The following is a 19,251-nucleotide window of genomic DNA, read 5'->3' as shown; positions in this document are numbered from 1 at the left end:
GTTGTAGTCTGTCTGTGTCTGCATTTACATGTACATGGCATGCATTTTTATGCATGTATATAAGTAACAAAATAGGTATGCACATCATTTGTATGTTACACAGTGTGTCTGTACCTAAATCAGTGGAAAAAGGCAAATTATTCTGATGAAGGGAATGAGCTGGAAGCTGTTGTTCCCACTTCAGGAGATGTCTGTGTGTATTGCCTTGGAGGCTGATGCTTTGGTGCAAAAGAACCTGTAGCTGGACAACCCAAGGCTGAGAATAAACACTTTTTTTCAGTGTTTTGCTGCCTTTTCTTGAGAGTTTTTCTCCAAAAATCAAGACCAGAAAGAAGCACTTCAATTCTTGGTGACATTTCTTACAAGTGATTTTCATTCTTATGTTTTTGTTCCTGTCTTGACTTGTTTCCACACAAAACTGTTCTGTTGAAATTTTTGTTGTTGTTATTCTCCAGGAGCTGTGTTAGACAGTTGAGCATCACCTATGCAACAAAGCTTAATTATTCCATACTGAATTCTGGAAGATCTCTTCCTATTTCTTAAAGAAACTCTAGGATTGATGGGAGGGGAAAATTGCTTAAAGGAGATAAAATGAAGGAAACAAAACTAAAATGTTGAAGTCCACCCTTAGATTTTCCTTCTCAAGAAATACAGGCTTGCTTTATTTTTTTTTAACAGTTGGTAGTCATTAAGTTTTATCTGTCACTGAGCTTTCAGTGCCTGGCATTGCTATTTCTCATTTCACTTTTCACATGAATACAGTTTGTGCTTTTGGAAATGCAATATGTGCCAAGCTCCAATTTGTCTTCAATGTTACCTTGAAGCTGATGGTACTCCTGTCTGTCCTGATTAAAAAGTGACACTTACAGACTATAGGGGTAAGTAAACTGGACTAATAGACACTGAACCACAGAGCAAGGTCACTGAAATGTGGGAACAGCTTTTCCCTTCTGGTGAGGACCTGTTCTTGGCCAGAGATTGCCAGAGAGGGTCACTTGCACAGATAGAATGCTGATATTTCTCCAAGCAAATCCAAATTTCAGTCCAAGTGCAGCCTTCTCTGTATGGACAGGCTGTTTGTACGTTTTTGAGTCCCTTAGCTGGCCACTAGCTCTTCCCCTGTTTCTGTCCTTCCGGGTATTCTGGTCAGCAGAGCTAGATGCTCTGATGCTGTTTCACTTAAAATACACGAGCCTGCTTCATCCGCCTCCTCCTGCCAGTGCCTCACTTAGGCTTTGGCACAGGAATGCCTTGAGATTTAGATGGCTTTGAGATGTCCCTATTAACTCTTATTTCTTCCTGACTTTATCAGGAGCTTAATATTTATTGACTTATGGTGAAATATGGCTGTTGCAGTAGAGGTGCCAAATTTTAGTGGTTTTTTAGTAACACCAGTAGGGAGGAGGGTTTTGCGTAAATAATTGCATCAAACCCAAGGTACCGTTTGTCTGAAGCAAAAATAAAAGGTAGGCAATGTTCTTTTCACCTGCCTTCTCTTTTCTCCCTCTCCCTCCCAAATTCCCTGCCTGATTGCAACTTTAATTCTGACATAAGAGTTGACCATAGATTGGTCATGTAAATTGTTTCACAAAGCTAATTTAACTCGTGTCCTAAATTGAGTTATTACCCTATGCTGGTCTGGACAGTAGAGGGGGAGTAATGCAAATCTTGAAGAATGTGATGGCTCCAGAAACTTCAGTGCTGCCTTGAAGAGGGGATGCCTTTCCAGGCCAGAGAAATGGGCCTGTGCTCAGTCAGTGGTATTTTGTGTGCAGCAGGGAGGACTGAGGTACTTCTCAGCTTTTCATGAGCCCTTCTATGTAGCACGCTGTACTCCATCTAACCTTCCTGTGGTGCTTACCTTGAAGCTGATGTGCTTCCACTGGATGTCACTGTTGCTCTTTGGGAACACATTTAAAGTGTTTTACCTGTAGTGAAAATGATGCCTCAAAAAAGACTTTTAAAGGTATTTCTCTTTTCTTTGGATTAGTAGAATTGGGGTTCAGATGAACTGTATACAGCACCTTTGAGGGTTTTCTGCTGCTCTATTTTTAGGGGTAGTTTTTCAGCTGAGATAATGAATTTGAGTGCACTGGGGAATTACAATACATTGAAAGTCTGTGTTGCATTGAACATGTTGGATGTATGTGTTGTTTAAGGGGTGTGCTGTCTTTCTAGATACTTGAAAATTAATTCTTGGCAACATCACACTGTCTTAAAAAAAACTACCAAAACACAAAACCCTCAAAAGAGTAAATACACTGTGTTAATTAATTGAAAGGGACTTAAAGGTAGAGCTGAACCTACCCCCTTCACACCACTCAATTCTTCCCATCCAGTGGAGAGAGGTGAGGAAAAGGAAGAAGGAAGGAGTTGCTCTGGACTGAATTATAAGAATCCTACATTTTATTAGTAGGTGTAAAACTGAGGTGGGTGGTTATTGTATCAATATGTCTTCTGAGAATCATTTAAGGAGCAAAATGGCATTTTTTAGTTGTCTCCTGCAGTTTTCTACAGATGCATGTGTTGTTTAGTTCATACCTGCCCCCCAACCCCTGATCAGCACTGTAATTGCTGGCCAGGATGCTGTTTAGCCAGAACAGTTTTCATAAGAGGCTCAGTAAGAGACCTCTGGAATGAAGGCTGATTAATTTTCCCCTTCCCCCAAGTAGTTGCCTTGTGCTGTCTTTAAGTGGTTGCTATAAATAAATCACTTCTGTTTTCCCTTTGTCACTGAGATCTGTATTGTATTCTGAAACTGCTCATCTCTTCTTCCTTTAATGTTCAGCTGCTCCTTGCTCTACTCCCAGGGTGTAATACCCAGATGTTGTAATAAGATATTTAATGGCAGAGACATTTGTTTGGTTGTGCCAAATAAATTGTACACTTGAACTCTGACTGAAATGAATTAAACCTCTGCAGCAGTGCCATTGTTTCTGGTGCCTGTCCCCAGCATTCAGCTGGCACTTCACCCACAGGTGAGTCAGATGAGAGCACAGATGTCACTGCCTGTAATCATAATAGTCATTGGTACTGAGACTGACACAATTTTGTATTTTTGCAATGCTTTTCTAAATCTTTTAGAATTTAAATTCCTGAGGGCTGGCTCAGATGGTATAAATCGTCATTAAAGGGCTCCTGGAGTCTCTCTAAGGCTGTATGTTTCTAAGGGTTTTCTTGTTCATTCTTGGGAACAGCAGCTGATTTAGTCTGCTTTTACAAAATTTGAAAATGTTTTGGTCTGGAGGCAATTTGGTTCTTCCTTAGCTAGGTGCACACTTCCTAGAACCGAATGGTGAAGGACCTTGGTCAGCTGGAAGCCTCCTTTTTGGAAGTGGCTGCTGTGACCCAGTGGTTGTTTGCTGGCTGGCTCTGTCCCTGCTTTAGACACAGGCACTAACTCAGAACCTCGTTGCTGAAGGCTGCAGCTATGGGATTTCTTGATGGGCAGTAAGGACCCTTGCAAGCAGCTGTGGTGGTTGAAATGGGACAGTATGCCATGTTGTCATGTTTCTGTTTTTAAATGTAGATATATTTCAGTTCTTGGGGCTGTTGCCTTCAGGAGCTCCCATGGCCTTTCTGGAGGTGGCTTTTTGTGGGAGTGGTACGTAGCTTGTGAGTGAGCAGCAGAATATGGCATCTGACAGCTCTGGCTTCAGAGGGACCACCTGACCCCTAAAGCATTAGTGGGGAACATCTCTGCAGTATTGCCTTTGCCAGACTCTTACACTTCGTGAACTGTAACAAAGAGAATATAGACTCAGAGTTCAACCCCGAAGCTTTTTATGAAAAGCTGTCTGACATATGCTATAAAGATAGATGGAGAAAATCTGTTGCTACAGTCATTTTTCTGCTCTGTGAGTCAGCTTGTTCTAATGGGTTTTGAAGAGGATAGCTCATCATCATTTGGGGTTTTTAAGTGCAGGTTGTATGCAGCCTTAGCTCACTAAAATTTCTGCTGTGCCATGATTGACTGGCCTGAAGTTACATCATCAGCATAAGCTAGTCAGCCTTAAAATAGAAAGAAAATGTTTTTTTTAATGCTAGTTACCTTTTGAAAAGCAATGGTTTGTGATTTTTGTTTGTTTTCACTTCTAAATTTAAGCAGCAAATAGCAGGTTTTTAAGACTGGATTGATCTCATCTCTACCAGAACATATTTTAGTTGATTAAATCAATGCATCAGTGAGCAATGTGTGGCTCTTTGGCTTCCTGCAGCACAGGAGTAGCTGGAGTGTGGCTCCCATGCTGTGTGACCTGGAGTGTGGGCTGTGTTGGCCAGGGGCCTGTAGACAATCCAAATTATTCAAGCAGGTGGGAGGAAGGAAATTAGCGGAGGCTGGTGTGGCTGGTACCACCTGATACCCAGCTGCACCCCTGGCCTATGTGGAGCACAGTGATCCCTGTGGAGCAGCTGTCACTTAAACCTTCCCCTTCTTCCCTGCTCCTTATGCAGAACTGGCCATGTGAGGCTTAGCTGTAGGAGGATGGTTGGATGGGCAGGGTCTGGAAGAATGGTCAGCTCCTACTTATTAGCAGTTGGTGGCCAGCAGCAAGGCTTTCTCCTGTCAAAGCTGCTACTGCTGCAGCCTCTTATTTCTTCTTCTCTTGCTCACCCCCTCCAGTCTCCACCTTCCCTAGGTACTCACATTTCTGCTCCTTGTACTACTTACTGCGTATGTTGCCTGTGTAGTTGAGCTGGATCTCAGCCTTGGGAGCCTTTATGTGGCCTCAATCAGTGGCTCCCAGCAGCACAAGGGGTTTTATGTATATTTTTTAAATATATGAAATTTTTTGTATTCATGTAAATATCTTCATGATGTACTGAACAGTTTGGTGGTTAAAGTTATGTGAGCTGGTCATGTTGCAGTTTATTTGCACATCTGCACACATCTGGCATCAAATACAGAAAGGAGCAGGTAAATCAGTACTGTGCTGGTGAGAAATGCATGCCTGTTGTTGCATAGGAGAGCGGAGACAGAGGCAAATCTTCGTTTCTACTTAGAAAAAGTACATGTGGAAGAACTTTTGGAGACTGTTTTTCAATCTGTCAGAATTCCTTGCTTTGTTGATTTGTAAACTTTGTGTGAGTAATAAGTACATGGGATGGAGCTGCACCAGGGATTGGGCTATGGAGAAGTGTTTTGAGAGCTATGATCTTGGCTTTCAATTCAAATTTTGTCCATTGGTGTAAATTGAGAAACTGAAGTCTGCAGTTGCTTAACCAGTTGGCTACTTCCTTTAGTTAAACTTCTTTGTACTGCTTCTACTGGCAATATTGCAGATAAACAATGCAAATAGTGTTTGTTCTACAAGAAAGATACCATTTTGAAAGAAAAGGAAAGAAGAATAGGTTCTTTAGTAGAGATCTATTTGTGTTTTTCAAACTTAATTTATTCTGAATGAAATATTCAAGCTTGCATAACTAAAACAGTTGAAACTTCAAAGTAAACTTGTTCTTAATCTCGTTGAGGAGGAAAACCAGTTCAAGATATAAACAAAATTAACATTACTTAATCAAAACAGTTCCAATGCATATTGGGACATCTTGCTTCTGCTGAACTTAACTATGGTACAGTGTCTTTGCCTACTTTCAACTACCAAACATGGAGAGAGGCTTTAACTTCACAGTTGGAGTGAAATAATCAGACTCCTCTGGGGTAGCTTACTTAATTCCTGTCAGTGGGATGTAGTGCTTCCCTGAGCAGCTCCAGTAACTCTTCACTTACCTGTAGTCTGTGCCTGTGTGCCACAAGAGCACACTTGAACCTTGCAGGATTGCTTCAAGATTTTGATCTAAGGTTTGCCTTTCCCAGTGGTAGTTTAAAAACAAACAAAAGCACACACAGAACCCCCCAGTAAACAACAAAACCACCCTCCACCTGGAGCAGGCAGACAAGTCAGCAGAAGCTTTTCCTTTTCCAGCTGTGGCAAGAACAATTCCTTTCTTCCTTTGCCTGTTTTTAGTAGCATAGACTGTCCCAGCATAAACTGTCCTTTACTGTTTACCCTCCATGGAAGAGAAATCCCTGTGCAGTTATTTGCATTGCAATAGCAGATCATGTCTGTTTATTTTTCTAGCAGTCAGAAATGGATGGTGGCATTCATCATAAGAAAACAAAAACTCAGGATTCTGTTAGGACCCATGAGCAGCAAGAGGAGGAGACCAGTCTTGCAAATACCCTGGAGCATATTATGGGACAGCTGGATGTTCTGACTCAGGTATGGTTTGCTTTTTAATTTGTTATTTACAAAGGTACTTGTGACTGGAAGAATTGGGAATGTTTTGCAATACTTTCATAGAATAATAATATGGCTAGTTCAAAACCTCTGCTTTTTAGTAGTATTTTGATAAGTCTTTATTCATCTGCTTCTCAGTTTCTCTCTATCAGTTCCCTCACACTGACTTCCACCTTAGGCCCTGCCTTCCCCAGTTTTTTTGTGCTGCAGCGTGGTAGAGGCTGCTGGAGCCAGCTCTGATAGACTGTGCTGTTAGCCAGGGTTTATCTAAGGTGATGCCTAAAGGAGTGGTTGGCAGAACAACTCTGTTTTGGTGAATAATCTGTGTCTCTCTTCCCTCCTCCGTTATACCACAGCCCATAGGTGAACTCTGTTCAGATCCTGCTCCTTTTCCCCCACCCAGCATTCACCTACACAGTCCAATCTCTGCAGAATCCTCCCCCCATCAACAAGTCTGGGCCCTTCTGTGCCTCCTTGCTGGAACATGTTTTTCACCCACAGCTACAAACAACTAATCCCCTGCTAAAACATTAACAAACAGTTTTTTCTTAGAGTCAATAAGCAATGTTTGAAGAGAACCAGCCATGAATGGTGATCATCGCAGAATGTGTTCACTTAATAAGAATTTGGGGATATAAGTGTTTTTTGATTAACTGAACTGCTCATTGTGGAGAAATACTGTTTCTGTTGGGCTGGACCTGAACTTCATTGTGTTTTTTTGAGGTATGTGAGAAGCAAGGAGCAAGTATGAAATGGAAAACATTGGAGGTCTCCAGTCTAGCTGAGACTATGGTGGTAGGATGGAAAAATCTATTGGGAGGGTTTTTCTGTGAGTTTAAATACTGTTTCTGAGGAAGAACAAGTAGGTCTTAAACTCTTGGTGTTGAACATACTCATTAGTAGTCTGAGTTAGCTCTCTGCTCTTGAGAGAGTTAACTTGTCAAAGTACTTGTCAAAGAGTGTAAGATGATGGGTTGGAGGGCCCATCAGGAGATTGAAGGCATGTTTTAAGGATTAAAAAACATGCCACAACTACAAGCAGTCTAAAATAGTGTAGGATGAAACGCAAAAGGTATTTAAGTTCACTTGGCAGAAATGCAAAAAAGCACTTTTGCTGTGATCTTTAAAACACTGAACACTGGAGGAGGGGAGGGAAATCTTGTGTGACACTGGGCCCTTATACTTTTGAGTAAAAAGCAAGCTAATGTATACACAAAATATTTTAATACTGTTTTTACGTCTCCCTTGTAAGCTTGGAATGTGATTGTTATCTTTCATTACATTAATCACATCCACATTTCTGATGATGGATGTGTAATGGCTCCTTTTCAGCTTCATAGGTGTTTAGAGGAGGCAAATATTGCAGTAAACAGTACGTGTGGGATTTAACCTAAATATAAGCAATGCAAATATCTCTGTCGAAGATATTGTGTAACTGTAGAAAATTCTAAATGTTGTTTTAAACCTAGCAGAAAGAGAAATTGAGATCAGTGGGGGAGGAATAAATTAGTAAGTTATAGGATAAAATTGGAAATAGCCCTGAAATAGTAAAAAACCAAAAAGCTGCCTTGAGTAACTGTGTTCTTCAACCTTTTACCTTTTTTTGTAGCATTTTTACCATCTTTGAAGTACTTAATTTCTTATTGGTTCTACTCTGCGTGTGTTGTATGAACACCACATTAATGCGTTTGTACAGGTAGATGTTCCTGACATGCTGCTTTCATGCCAAGGTTTTGATATGTAGCAGTGATACAAACTGACACCAAAGAAACTTTAGCAAATGAGCCTGTAAGAATTCCTGATTCCTGGACTAAGGCAAAAGGCACCTCAGAGAGGAGGGATGTGGGCAGTAGCAAGGCAGATGTGGAGGGCATTGACTTGCATGTCTGAACTTTGGCTTTTCCAGCTTGGGCTGGTAGGAGAAGGGAGTGCAGCTCCAGCAGAGCCACTGTTACCCCTCTTTGATGCAGCTGGATGTGCTCTGGTAGGAGCTGTGATGTGCAGAGATCCGAGTGAACTGGAAGCAGTTCTGGTGGTGTGGGGCTGGTTGTCTTTCCAAGGCATTTCTGCCAAAGCACAAATGGGTGCTGCTCCCTGCAGGCAGCAGATTCAAACCAACGTGTGTGTGTGTGTGTGTGTGTGTGTGTGTGTGTGTGTGTCAGCTTTGGGCCTGCTGACTTCTTTGTGAAAGGAGGACACCACTGCTTCTTCAAAACAACAGAAAACTTCCATAAACAACACTTAACAGGTGTCACTATTCTCTCTTCTTGGAGAAAGGCTGAAGATGCTCCTAGTGCTCTGTTCAAATCATAATTCCTGAGTATTGCGTGTTTCAGGAGAACTCTAAGGGCATAAGCAGGGCCATCCACTTGAAGGGGAAGAGCATGTGACATTTTCAGAAACCCTCTATTGGTACAGCCATCCATGGGCTTCTCAGGAATTTAATCTGTTAGCTCCATGTGGGAGCTTGGCTTCATTTCTGATGTGGTATCTTGAGTTCCTGTGTTCATTGTTCTTGTTGTAGATGCTAGGGTGTGTTGCCATCGTGTAAAGTACTGGTGGGGGAAAGTTAAAGTTGTGATAAACTACTTGGGGAAATTATGTAGATCTAAGCCCAATTTATTTTCCTAATATTTTTTTCTGTAGCTGTCATTTCAAGGTTTAAACCTGGTATCATGTAGAAGTGGGAAGGAGAGAAAATACTTCCAATTTCTGCTGAAAGAGGTGATAGTAAGACATCAGCTGTGGGCTGTCATCTCTTGCCAGAACACAGCTTTGTTCTGAGCTGCACACTTTAAGCTGCATCACCAATTATTAGTACCTTCCCTCTGCTGGCAGTAGATTTCCAGATGAAATGAGGTGTCGTGTGCTTTGATTGAGTGAGATTGTTTTTGTTCAATTCAGAGGTCTCTTCCAGCCAGTCACCAATCACTGAGGCTGTGGAGGTGTGCCCTGCACAGGAGGATACACTGAAGTAGACTTGCTCCTTCAGCTGGGCACTTCAGTTCTTATCAGAGAGAGATGGATCAAAAGAATCCAGTGGCTGTTGTGTATCACAACTAGCAGTAACCATGAGAGTGAATAGAAGCTTTGCTAAGCTTCATTGTTATGTTGTTGATATGATTCAATTCTTTAAAGTTTTGGCAACTTTCTTTCAACTGGTCTTTAATTCAATGAAACCTTTTTTCCTCCTCCCTAAAGCTCTGTCAGGATCTCTTTCATTTTACTTGTAAGAAACTGGGCTAATGTGACCTGACAGGGTCTTCATATTTTTTCCTAACAGCAGTTTGTGTTTGGCCTTACATGGCTCTTTTTCAGGAGAGTAGCATATGCTTAATAATTCTTCTGCCTTGAGGAGTGAAGTTGAGACCTGGACATGAGCCAGTTGTTCCCAGTAGTTTTGGATTACTTGGATGTCCTGGTTCCCCTCTGTAGGAAAGAAGGCAATTCACATCTGGCAAAGGAATGAGGAAGATGAGAATAATAAATGTATGATACTGATGCTTTGCTCCTCCCTTTCCTGCAGCTTATTCTCTTGTCAGTGTCTGTGTTTAAAAATCCTCTACTGGCATTTCAGAGATGTGGAAAGGATGAAAATGCAAACTGTTTATCAATTTATTTGTTTTTATTGAGGACTGGATCTCAGTATCTCAGTGCCTATATGAAGAGTTAGGGTGAATATTTAAGTTTCAGGGGAAAGCAAGGTGATTTTCTCTCTTGGATAACCTGGCACAGAAACGTGTATTTTGGCTGAAACAAAAATGTAGCAGATATCAAAGATTTGCTTAGTTCAGGTGCATTTCCTGCATTTACAGCTGAGCTGCCCTTCTGAAAAGATCATCTCTGAGTAACTGTCTTGGCTGCATTTGCAGTGATCATCTTCAAACACTTTAATGTACTCTTGTCCTCACTCCAAACACCTCCAGCTGCTGTGTTCACTCTGTTCATCTGTGGGCAGCAGGCACTGAGGCAAAGCTGCTGGTTTTATGTGGGAAGGAAGATGTCTTCTCCAAAAGAAGAGTTCAGAACCAGGTTAGCATAAAAATTCGTAAATAGCTGCAATAATCCACCCACAGGAAATGGCTTTGTATGCTTCCCCAAACTAATCTTGCATTGAAGCTGGGAGAAAACAACACAGTGAAATGGAGAAGACTTGATAAATCTGTAAAATAATCCAAAGCCTGAACTGAAGGACAATCTAGTTTATGTGCGATTAAAGGATTATTTCACTCCAGAAAAAATTGCAGGCAGAGAAAGAATTTTTCTAATTTTTTTTTTTTTTGCATTAAAAAAGACTTGAACACAAGTTGCTTTTTAATTAAAGCTGAAAATGTTTGTGTGTCCAGTGCTTAGTAATCAAAGCGAGTAAAATAAAATTTTTCTTTTTTGAGATGTGGTCTCAAGCCTGTGTTGGGTGAGGGATGAATGTGGTTTCTCTTTTGAGAGGCACTGAATGTAAATTAGTAAAATATATGCTTTGTAACTTCAAGTAGTTTTAAGTCAAGAAGAAATATTTGGCAGTGGTGGGGGGATCATGTCCCAAGTGCTTCTACCTTTGCTGTGCACAAATATCTTGGTTTCTGTGGTGCTCTCAAGGCCTGAACACCAGTGGACCCAATATACGGGAGAAAACTGCATGTAATTTTTACTCCAAGAGAAATAGTTTGAAATCTGAAGCACTAATGAAAAAGTTCTCATCTGAAAGTCTGTGGAGTGTCAGATGAGCTTGGTTTTTAAATCTGAATTTAAAAGACATAGAGGCTATTTCTTGTGAATCAGACTCATCTCTTAGAGATTCAGTAGCTTTGATCTCTCACTCAAAACAAATTAAGTACCCTGGTTATTGCCAGTCCTCTGTGTCATTGAGCAGAGCAACTTTTTTTTTCCCCCCTGAAATTTACTTCCAAAATACGCTTTTTATAAAATCTTGATGCAAGTACATTTTTCTCCTTTCTAAGATTGCTTAAATTGAATGCACTCTGAGGGCTGTTGCTGTGTTGACAGGACACCCTCTGACCCTCTGAAGGCTGGCTCTTCAGAAGTGCTGATCCTTTCTCTGGATGTTCACAGGACCTTCACCTTCCATTTTCCTTCAATGGGAAGGAATATTAAACACCTCCCACAATTTGTTTTCACAAGCAGACTTTGAAGATTAGTACAAGTTGTTATTCAGCTATCGGATACCAGCAGCTGAGTTCATTTAGGTGAGTGATTTGCATCCTCTCAGAGGCTGGGGATGGATATGGGAAGGCTTTGAAGTCTTTATGGTTTGGGAAGACCTCTGGTCATTCAGGGTTCTAACCTCTGTACTGTGCAGTTGCTGTCATGGTGCATGTTTGGACATTTTGTTGTAGCTCATATTGACTAGCTGTGGTTTTTTTTGAAACTGGGAGTCTTGTGACTCCTTCTGCTGTGCTGGCCCAGCCCCAGAGGTCTGGGAGCTCTGCAGCAAGGAAGCTGCACTGAAGCCATCGGCCATTCCCTTGTAGAAACGTGCAGGATCTGATGTAAGTGCCATCAGTTTAGCTTTGGCTGATCAGCTGTCAAGACTAAAGCAACACCAACGTGTGAGGAAACATTTCTAGTCAGAGGGCTGTAAATGGAAGGACTCAGTTGCAAGGGGCTTGTGTGCCTGGTGTCTCCACCCTGTGTGGATGAAACTGGCAGAGTCTGTGGCTCATTTTTGTAGCTAGGATTGATTTCATACAAAGGGCAACCTTTTCTGTACCCCAGGATGCCTTTGGTCACTGTGGTACTGGTACTGATCATGCTGCTTGCTCTGGCAAATACTGGATGGTACTGGAATTTTTGTGTATGCTTGTGTGGTTTTCCTACTGTAAAAAGCACAGTGAGCACTGCAAGTGATCACTTGTTGCTGTGCTGAGTACCACAGGAGGAGATTTGTGCATTACACCAAAGTTGCTCCTATAATTTAGTGGGAGGGTTGGTAAACTGTAATTCAGGTAATTCTGCAGAAAGTGAGGTGTGCTGGGAGGTGGAAGGAGAGATGGCAGCTGAGAATGATAGAATGGTTTGTTTGGAAGGGACCTTAAAGTTCATCTAGTTCCAACCCTGCTGCCAGGCCAGGTTGCTCACAGCCCCATCCAGCCTGGCCTTGAACACTGCCAGGGATGGGGCAGCCACAGCTTCCCTGGACAACCTGGGCCAGGGCCTCACCACCCTCATTTTAATACCAAGGGGAGGGTAGCTGAGCATTGGCTTTGAGTTTTCTCAGTAACCATTTCCTTCTTGTAGTGCTTCAGGCTGCTAAACAGAGAAAATACTTTACTTTTGAAGTGTCCTCAGTAATGGATGTCTGAATGGTGGATGCAGAGAGCTGGTGGGACTATGAACTCTCATGCCCCGCACTAGAGAACAGACAAGGAGGTTGTTTAGCAACACAACTTAAGCAGATCCCGATGAGGCCAGGCTAGTGCTGGCATTTGTCCTTCTGCAGGCATTGTCATGTATTCCTAATGCATGTGATCCCGCAGTGAACCTTGGATGGATGTGCAAAACCTGCATTGAGGGCTCTGTGGGACTTCCTTACTCAAATCTGTGCAACAGCACGGACCAAGATGTTCCTGTCCAGCCACATTGGAGCTAAGTGTATTGTAGGAACAATAATAAAAGTTTGTAGAATTTGAAGCAAGTTGCAAAGTAAACCCAGGAAAATTCATGGTGTTGAATTAGAGAACGGGATAGTGCTGAATCTTCACTCACTAACACTCACTAGCCTGGTGTGAAATATTCTATGCAAATAGGCTTTGTGAGAGGTCATATTAGAGTTTGCCTTCAAAGCCAGTGAGGTGGTGAGGAGCTACAGACCTGATTTTAAGTGTTTGGGGTAGCACATCTTGTTTGAATCTGAGCACATGAGGAGTTATCACTTCTGTTAGAAATGCCCCATGTTTTATTTTAAAGCAAAACCCACTCTGAGGTTAAGGCTTTGACCAATGGAGTAAGGTTGGTCCTTGCGGGCATTTGTTTGCTACATAAAGTGTTAATTCTGTGAAAGCTTCATGCCTTGTTCTACTGTGAGATGAGACTTATCTCCTCACTCAGTCTGAACTGCCAGCCCTTCTGAGAATGCTTCAGAGGTGCAGAAGGTGTGCAGCTGGCTTGGGTGCCATCTCAAAGCTGTTAAATTCTGATTTGCATGCGAAGAGAGCAGCCCAGCTCTCTTTTGGGGTGGTTGGTAAGAGCAGGGATCTTCTCTGGGAGTCTGAGTGCAGCTGCTGAGGTGGAGGGGCACTGGCTGCATGTTGGGGCAAAACCCAGTGTGGAATGGGAGGAGGAGAAGCTGTTCTTGCCAGACAGGTTTGTGCTTGAACTCTCGCTGCATAAGTTCTCCCATGAGCCTTTCAATCTTGCAGCTGCAGTTTGGAATTGTAAACTGTGATTAGTGGTGGGAGTTAAGGTTTTTTTTCCTCCTGTAAAAGGTAGGTAGGGCTACCCCGGTGCAAACCCTTCCCATGGTAGTTTGTTTCACTCATTGCATTAGTTTAGAGAAAGGGCTCCCAAGCTTAATTTACCTGGCTGCCCCTTGGGTGCTAAGGCAGCCTTTTTATGATGCAGTTCACATGTACTTCTTGGCCATGTTTGGGAGTAAAGTGGGCTCTGAAATTGCTAATTTTAGGGAAAATCACCTGAAGTTGCAGTAGGGCATCTTTGAAAACACACCTGCACTGGCCATGCTTGTTACAGAGGGCAGAGCTCTCTAACCTGCAACTCCACGTCAAATATGACCAGTCTCATTCTGTAAATCTATGGGCAATCTGTTGTCTTCAATGGACCTTTTAAAAACCATCAATCCCTAAGTTCTTCCTTGTACCCACACAGTGGAGTGAAGAAAGTGTGGGTGGAGAAACTTAGAAACTTCTGCATTTGTTGTGTGCTTATTGTGGGTGATTTTTTTTTTATAAATTGAAAAGAAAATGCTGTCTTCATAAATTAACATGTCACATAGGGAAGAAAAATCTGAAGAGGCAGAAGTAATGTTTTTTCTTTGAGCTGTTTGATATGTTAGTGCTCTGCAAAATGTTTTAGCATATGCTTAGAAAAAACACTGGAGCAAACTTTTGAGGATCTTTTTAAGTAAAGCTAGAAAACTACTTCTGCTTCATTTGAGATCAATGGAGAGAGGGATTTTCTGCTATGAAGAAACAGGAATAGAAGTGCAAGTGTCCTATTTTTCCTGCACAGAGCCAAGAACACATGTGTGGTGCAGTTACTGTGCAGGATCATATCCCTTGTAGGTTCAGCCAAGCTGTTGTTACTTATCTGAGGAACTGCTGTGTCCATACTTTTCTGGGGGGGTTCCCTGACTATTGGTCATCAGTCAGGCAGTTCTCTGTCCCCTGTGCTATTCCATGGCTAACTCAGAGCCACTGTGACTGCATACTGGAAAGGCCCTGTGCTGCACCTTTGGCCTTGCAGAGAGTGTCCCTGAGCAGGGTGAGCATTAGTTTTTCCACCCTTCTGTGCCCTTGCCCCCAACTCCAGGCTAAGTCCTGCTTTAGCCCATAGCAGCCATCTGGCTGCCTGGGTCTCCCCTGCCAGGGGCTCCAGTGCTGATCCAGAGCCTTGCTGGTGACCTCTGCTCCCTGGCTCTGGATTCCTGCTCAGGTTTCCTTCCATGCTGGTGGAACTGGTTTCTTTTGGCATTCGATTAGCACCCGGTCCCCCTTATCTGTCCTCAAAAGCCCCTCCAGGGCTGCTGCAGAAGCTTCAGCCCTAAGGCCAGTGGCTTTTGAGCTGTTTCTGCTGCTTAATCAAGCATGTTTAAGAGGGGCTAAGGAAAAGATACCAATGAGAGCATCTTGGAACAGCATCCCAAACCACTGTTATTTGGGTTGTAAAAATAACATGGAGGAATGGCATAAAGGGGCTTGTCATCAGGTAAGCAAGCATGACTACTGGGTGCCTCAGTTCAGGTGTCCTGGGGGAGGATGGGAGTGAATATTCCCCAGAATTTTTAAGTAAATTGAGGCAACTTTTTATTTCTCCATAGTTTCTCATTAATGTTTCCAAAGAGAAGATTGTTTCTTTTTTTCAATGTTGAGTCTGTGAAAATAAATGAAGACAAATGTTGCCAGACAAGTGTTGGTAGAACTGATTTAAGTTTTCTGTGAAAAATTCCTGTATTCTTTTCTGGTGCCCATAGTAATGCTCAGTATACTACTGCAATGTCAAGAAATACTCCTTAAAAATAAATAGCTTGGTCTTTTTTTCTTGTTTAAAGCCTAAGCTGTTGTCCTTTTGCCAGTTTGAGCCAGGACTTCAATAAATTATCCAGCATTTACTCCCTGGTGCGTAATGGAGACATGTGCTGAATTCCTGACACACCAGGAAGCCCAGATCCTGCCACAGAGTGCAAACTGGGCTCTGGTGAATCCTCACTGGATCTGGCTAGCAGTGTTCTCCTCCTTGGCTTAACTGCTGGTTTGTTATCTTTAAGAAGCATAGCAAAAGCATGCAGGAGTTGAATGGGTGCAGCTTCATTTGCCTCCTGAGAATGACTTCCTTTATAAATAGCAGCATGGAAATACTGTAAAACTTTCAGCTGCTAATAAAGGAGCTTTTCTGTGCAAGTTGCAATATAGCACTTATAGCAGCTGGGCAGTATTTGTGCTTTCCCTTACCTTCCTAGGATATCAGATGCCCTGTCTATTTATATTCATCATACATTCAAGTCTAAATGGACTAGAGTCATTGATTCCTACTTTGGTCTTCCTGAATTTAATTTCTGACTGCTACTTTTCCACTTTTAGTTTCCAAAAAATACTTACTGCAAGTTTCTGCTTATACTTACGTGCAATTTCCATTCCAATAAACATTTTCCTTACAGCTTTCTCACAAATTCAACACTGTGAAATCTGCTTTACTTGTGTCTCGTGGTGCCATGTGTAACAGCTCTTAACTCCTATTGACAGGATCATGGTGGCAGTAAATCATGGAACAGAGGAACCACGAGTGATCTGGGCATTGCTTCTGGCAGGGCAGTGTGACTGGGCCTTTAATTCAGCTGATTATCTTTCTAAAGGAAATTTGATGCAATGTTTCATTCTCTTTTTATTGGAGTGTTGAGTTACCAATTCATTTTTTAGATGGAAAAGCCGGGATCCCTACTGGTTTTCATTCTCTGTCTGGTTGCTTAAAGGATAAGGTCTTTGCTGTAAACCCTTGGTAGACATTTAGCCTGCTGCATTCTGCCCTTGGTAGCTTTGTCCTGGTCTCCAAGACAGTCACTAGGCAATGGCATGGCTGGATGTGGAAAAGATGAACTCCTCTCTCCTTTGAATAGATGGGAGGGCTCCTGCTGGCTCTGGGGCACCTGGATGTTACCTGCTGGCTCCATAATGTTTCTTCTGGTTCTCTGTGTGCTTCAGTTCCTGTGCTTCTAAGGGATGGAAGTAGAGGAGGAGAAAACTTAAATGCAGCTGGTGCTGTAGCCTATGGAATATTTGGGCAATGCAGGGTTTATTCTTTCAGGTGAAGCTTTCTACAGCTGCAGCAGAGCTCTTCTGCCTTGTCACAGGTCAGAAATAAATATATTAGAAATAAGCTTTGAACTGTGTTTAGGGAGGAGAAAAAGGTGCATTATGATGCACTGGAGGACCTCAAGCCCTTCCTGACTTCCTTGATACAATCTTGCAAGATGGCTTTGCCTTATGCCTGCTGTTGTTTTTACTATGTCTGTTTTCTCTTCTCCCCCACGACTTGTCTCATTCCCCAAATCATTTTACAGCAGACTTTTCTTAGTCTCAAGTGGCCTTAGCCAAGCTATTTCCTCTCTTTGTGCTTTCGTTTCCCCAGCTGTAAAATGGGGATAATGAGACCTGCTTGCTTTTGTCAGGCACTTAGAGATGTGCTTACGAAATGTGCTATTAAAAGGCTTTCTATGTATAACTGCTATACAAACAGTGGTTGTCCAAGTTTATTTGAATTGCTTTATTAAAGTCCAGGGTTCTGAGCATCCTTTGTTTTTAGCAGAGGATGTTATTTATGCAGTAAAAATGCCCAAAATGTGAAGCTATCGATCGTTGCTGATAAGTTTATGGATATTAAAGCATTAAATCATCACCACCCATTATCAGCCATTCTGGTGTCTCTAGAAGCTGAAAGTGGTTGTGCATAGCTGGGGCCCTTGATTATCTTGGAGTGATCAATAAAAGGTTTTCAGCAGATGCTTTTATTGCCACGTGGTTAAAATGTTCTTCCTGTGCATCCTGTACATGATGACTTCAGCTCCAGGAGAAAGAGAGCAATCCTTTGCAGGGTAAGTGGATTACACAAAGAAATGTAGGCATTATGTTGAAGTAGATATTGCCACTTGGAGTTTTTCCCCTTCATCTCCTGCTGCATTGTCTTGGGCTGGGAAGGTTTTCTTGCCTGTCATGGTGCTTGTCCAGCAAGTTTTGAGTGTTTTAATTACAGCAGATCCATGGTGTTGAGGGAAGAGAGGAAATGCTTGGAAGCAAAGAGATAAAATCAGAGCCATAACTGAGTAAAATTGTTAAAAATTTGTGTCTTGTTAGCAGAAGCGTGTCTGGTGGCTCTCCAGTGTCTGGTGCCTCGTGAACCTGTCCAGGAAAGGAAATGCAGAGCCCAGTCTGAAAGCACCAGTGCTGAAATGTGTGCTTGGTGTTGTCTGCAGGAGGGCTTTGTGCCCACTGTCTTCTATTGCTCCTCTCTGAAGTCATGCAGGGCTCTGCCCTGCTGGAATACTGACACTGGAGTTTCAGCCTAGAAATACCTCAAAATATTCCTGTGAATTTAGCGTTTTATTGGGCACATTTTATTGAGAGTACAGTGTGCAGCGTGTCTTTGTCAGTAGCTCAACAGCAGCTTTCACTTTGTTTTGCAGACAGTTTCCATCCTGGAGCAGAGGCTGACACTCACTGAAGACAAGCTGAAGGAATGTCTTGAGACTCAGCAAAAAATCATTCAGAACAAAACAAACTGATTTCCTGAAATCAGTCAGGAGCTGAAGGAATTGGGAGGTTTGAGGTTGTTTGTGTTCCTAACAGACTGTGTGTGACTTGCTTTAACAATTTTGAGCACAATCTATTTTTCAATTGGAATGTATAGTTACTGTATCTGTAAATAGCTTTGTTACTTCACTAAAATAAAAGCAATATTTTATTCGTAAGTGTGGGTAACAATTGTGATCTCTTGTGCTTTCCAGAAGTCCAGCAGCCAGCATGTGGACTGAGTACTAACCAGGAAGGTCACATCTCTCCTGTCTCTGGTCCTACTAAGTTAAAGTATGTAAGCACCTTGGAGTTGCCAGACACCTGGCCCAGGCTGTATTAGGCTTGTTGCTGAGGCGTGTGCTGCCTGAAGGTGAGAAGCAAAGTGCTGTCAGGATGTTTGGGGCACTGGTATTTCACCTCTGCTCTAGGACCATATCGAGCAGGTGAGGTCCTGTGCAGCTGGCACCTGGAAGAGTTTGTCTCAGCCAAATCTCACACAGTGAATCTGACACAGCAGCTGAGACCCTGGATGATATTTGTGCAGAGGTGATTAAATCTGACACATTGAACCTGCTCCCATGTGCAACAGAGGAATGATTGAGGCTGGAACAGAGGCCCCAGCATGTCAGATGCAGGGTGATTTCCAAGGAGATTTTGCTTCATTTTTGCTTCCTAAAGACAGGGCAAAGGGACAGGAAGGGAACTAAACAGTGGAATGTTTTCTCCATCATGGAACTCCCCTCTTCTCTTACTGGACTGCCTTTAATTTTTGGTCATTTTGCAGATGTTTTCACAATTGAGTAGCTCATCACTGGCACCTTCCTCCCCTCATCACTCCTCCTGACTGCTTTGGGGCTCGAGCAGCTGTTCAGTATGTAGCTGCACAAGAATTTGGACTTCTGGGAGATCCTGTCTGCAACACCTCTTCTGCTAACACATACTGGTGGTCTCCTTTCCTGCAATAAACTCTGACCCACATTCCTGGAGAAACTTGAGCACCTCAGGGTTACCTTCCTCACCACTGTCTGTCTGAC

The 19,251-nt window shown here is 42.6% G+C and overlaps 1 protein-coding gene across 4 annotated transcripts in view; it reads left to right on the top strand.

Annotated features, from left to right (window-relative positions):
• POC1A (POC1 centriolar protein A) overlaps positions 1-18,369 on the top strand; it is a 44,506-nt gene extending 26,137 nt beyond the window's left edge. For 3 of the 4 annotated variants that reach the window (XM_084214332.1, XM_084214331.1, XM_084214329.1), the window contains 2 exons: positions 6,081-6,221; positions 18,109-18,369. In XM_084214332.1, coding sequence (XP_084070458.1) covers positions 6,081-6,221; positions 18,109-18,207 — 240 coding nt within the window. In that variant the 3' untranslated portion in view covers positions 18,208-18,369. The remainder of the gene's footprint in view (positions 1-6,080; positions 6,222-18,108) is intronic. The other variant, XM_084214330.1, reaches the window with a different exon arrangement.
• The last annotated feature ends 882 nt before the right edge of the window (positions 18,370-19,251 follow it).

This window comes from Fringilla coelebs (genome assembly GCF_963513975.1).
Source record: "Fringilla coelebs genome assembly, chromosome: 13".
Taxonomy (NCBI): Eukaryota; Metazoa; Chordata; class Aves; order Passeriformes; family Fringillidae; genus Fringilla; species Fringilla coelebs.
This window is presented reverse-complemented; position numbering and strand designations above follow the sequence as displayed.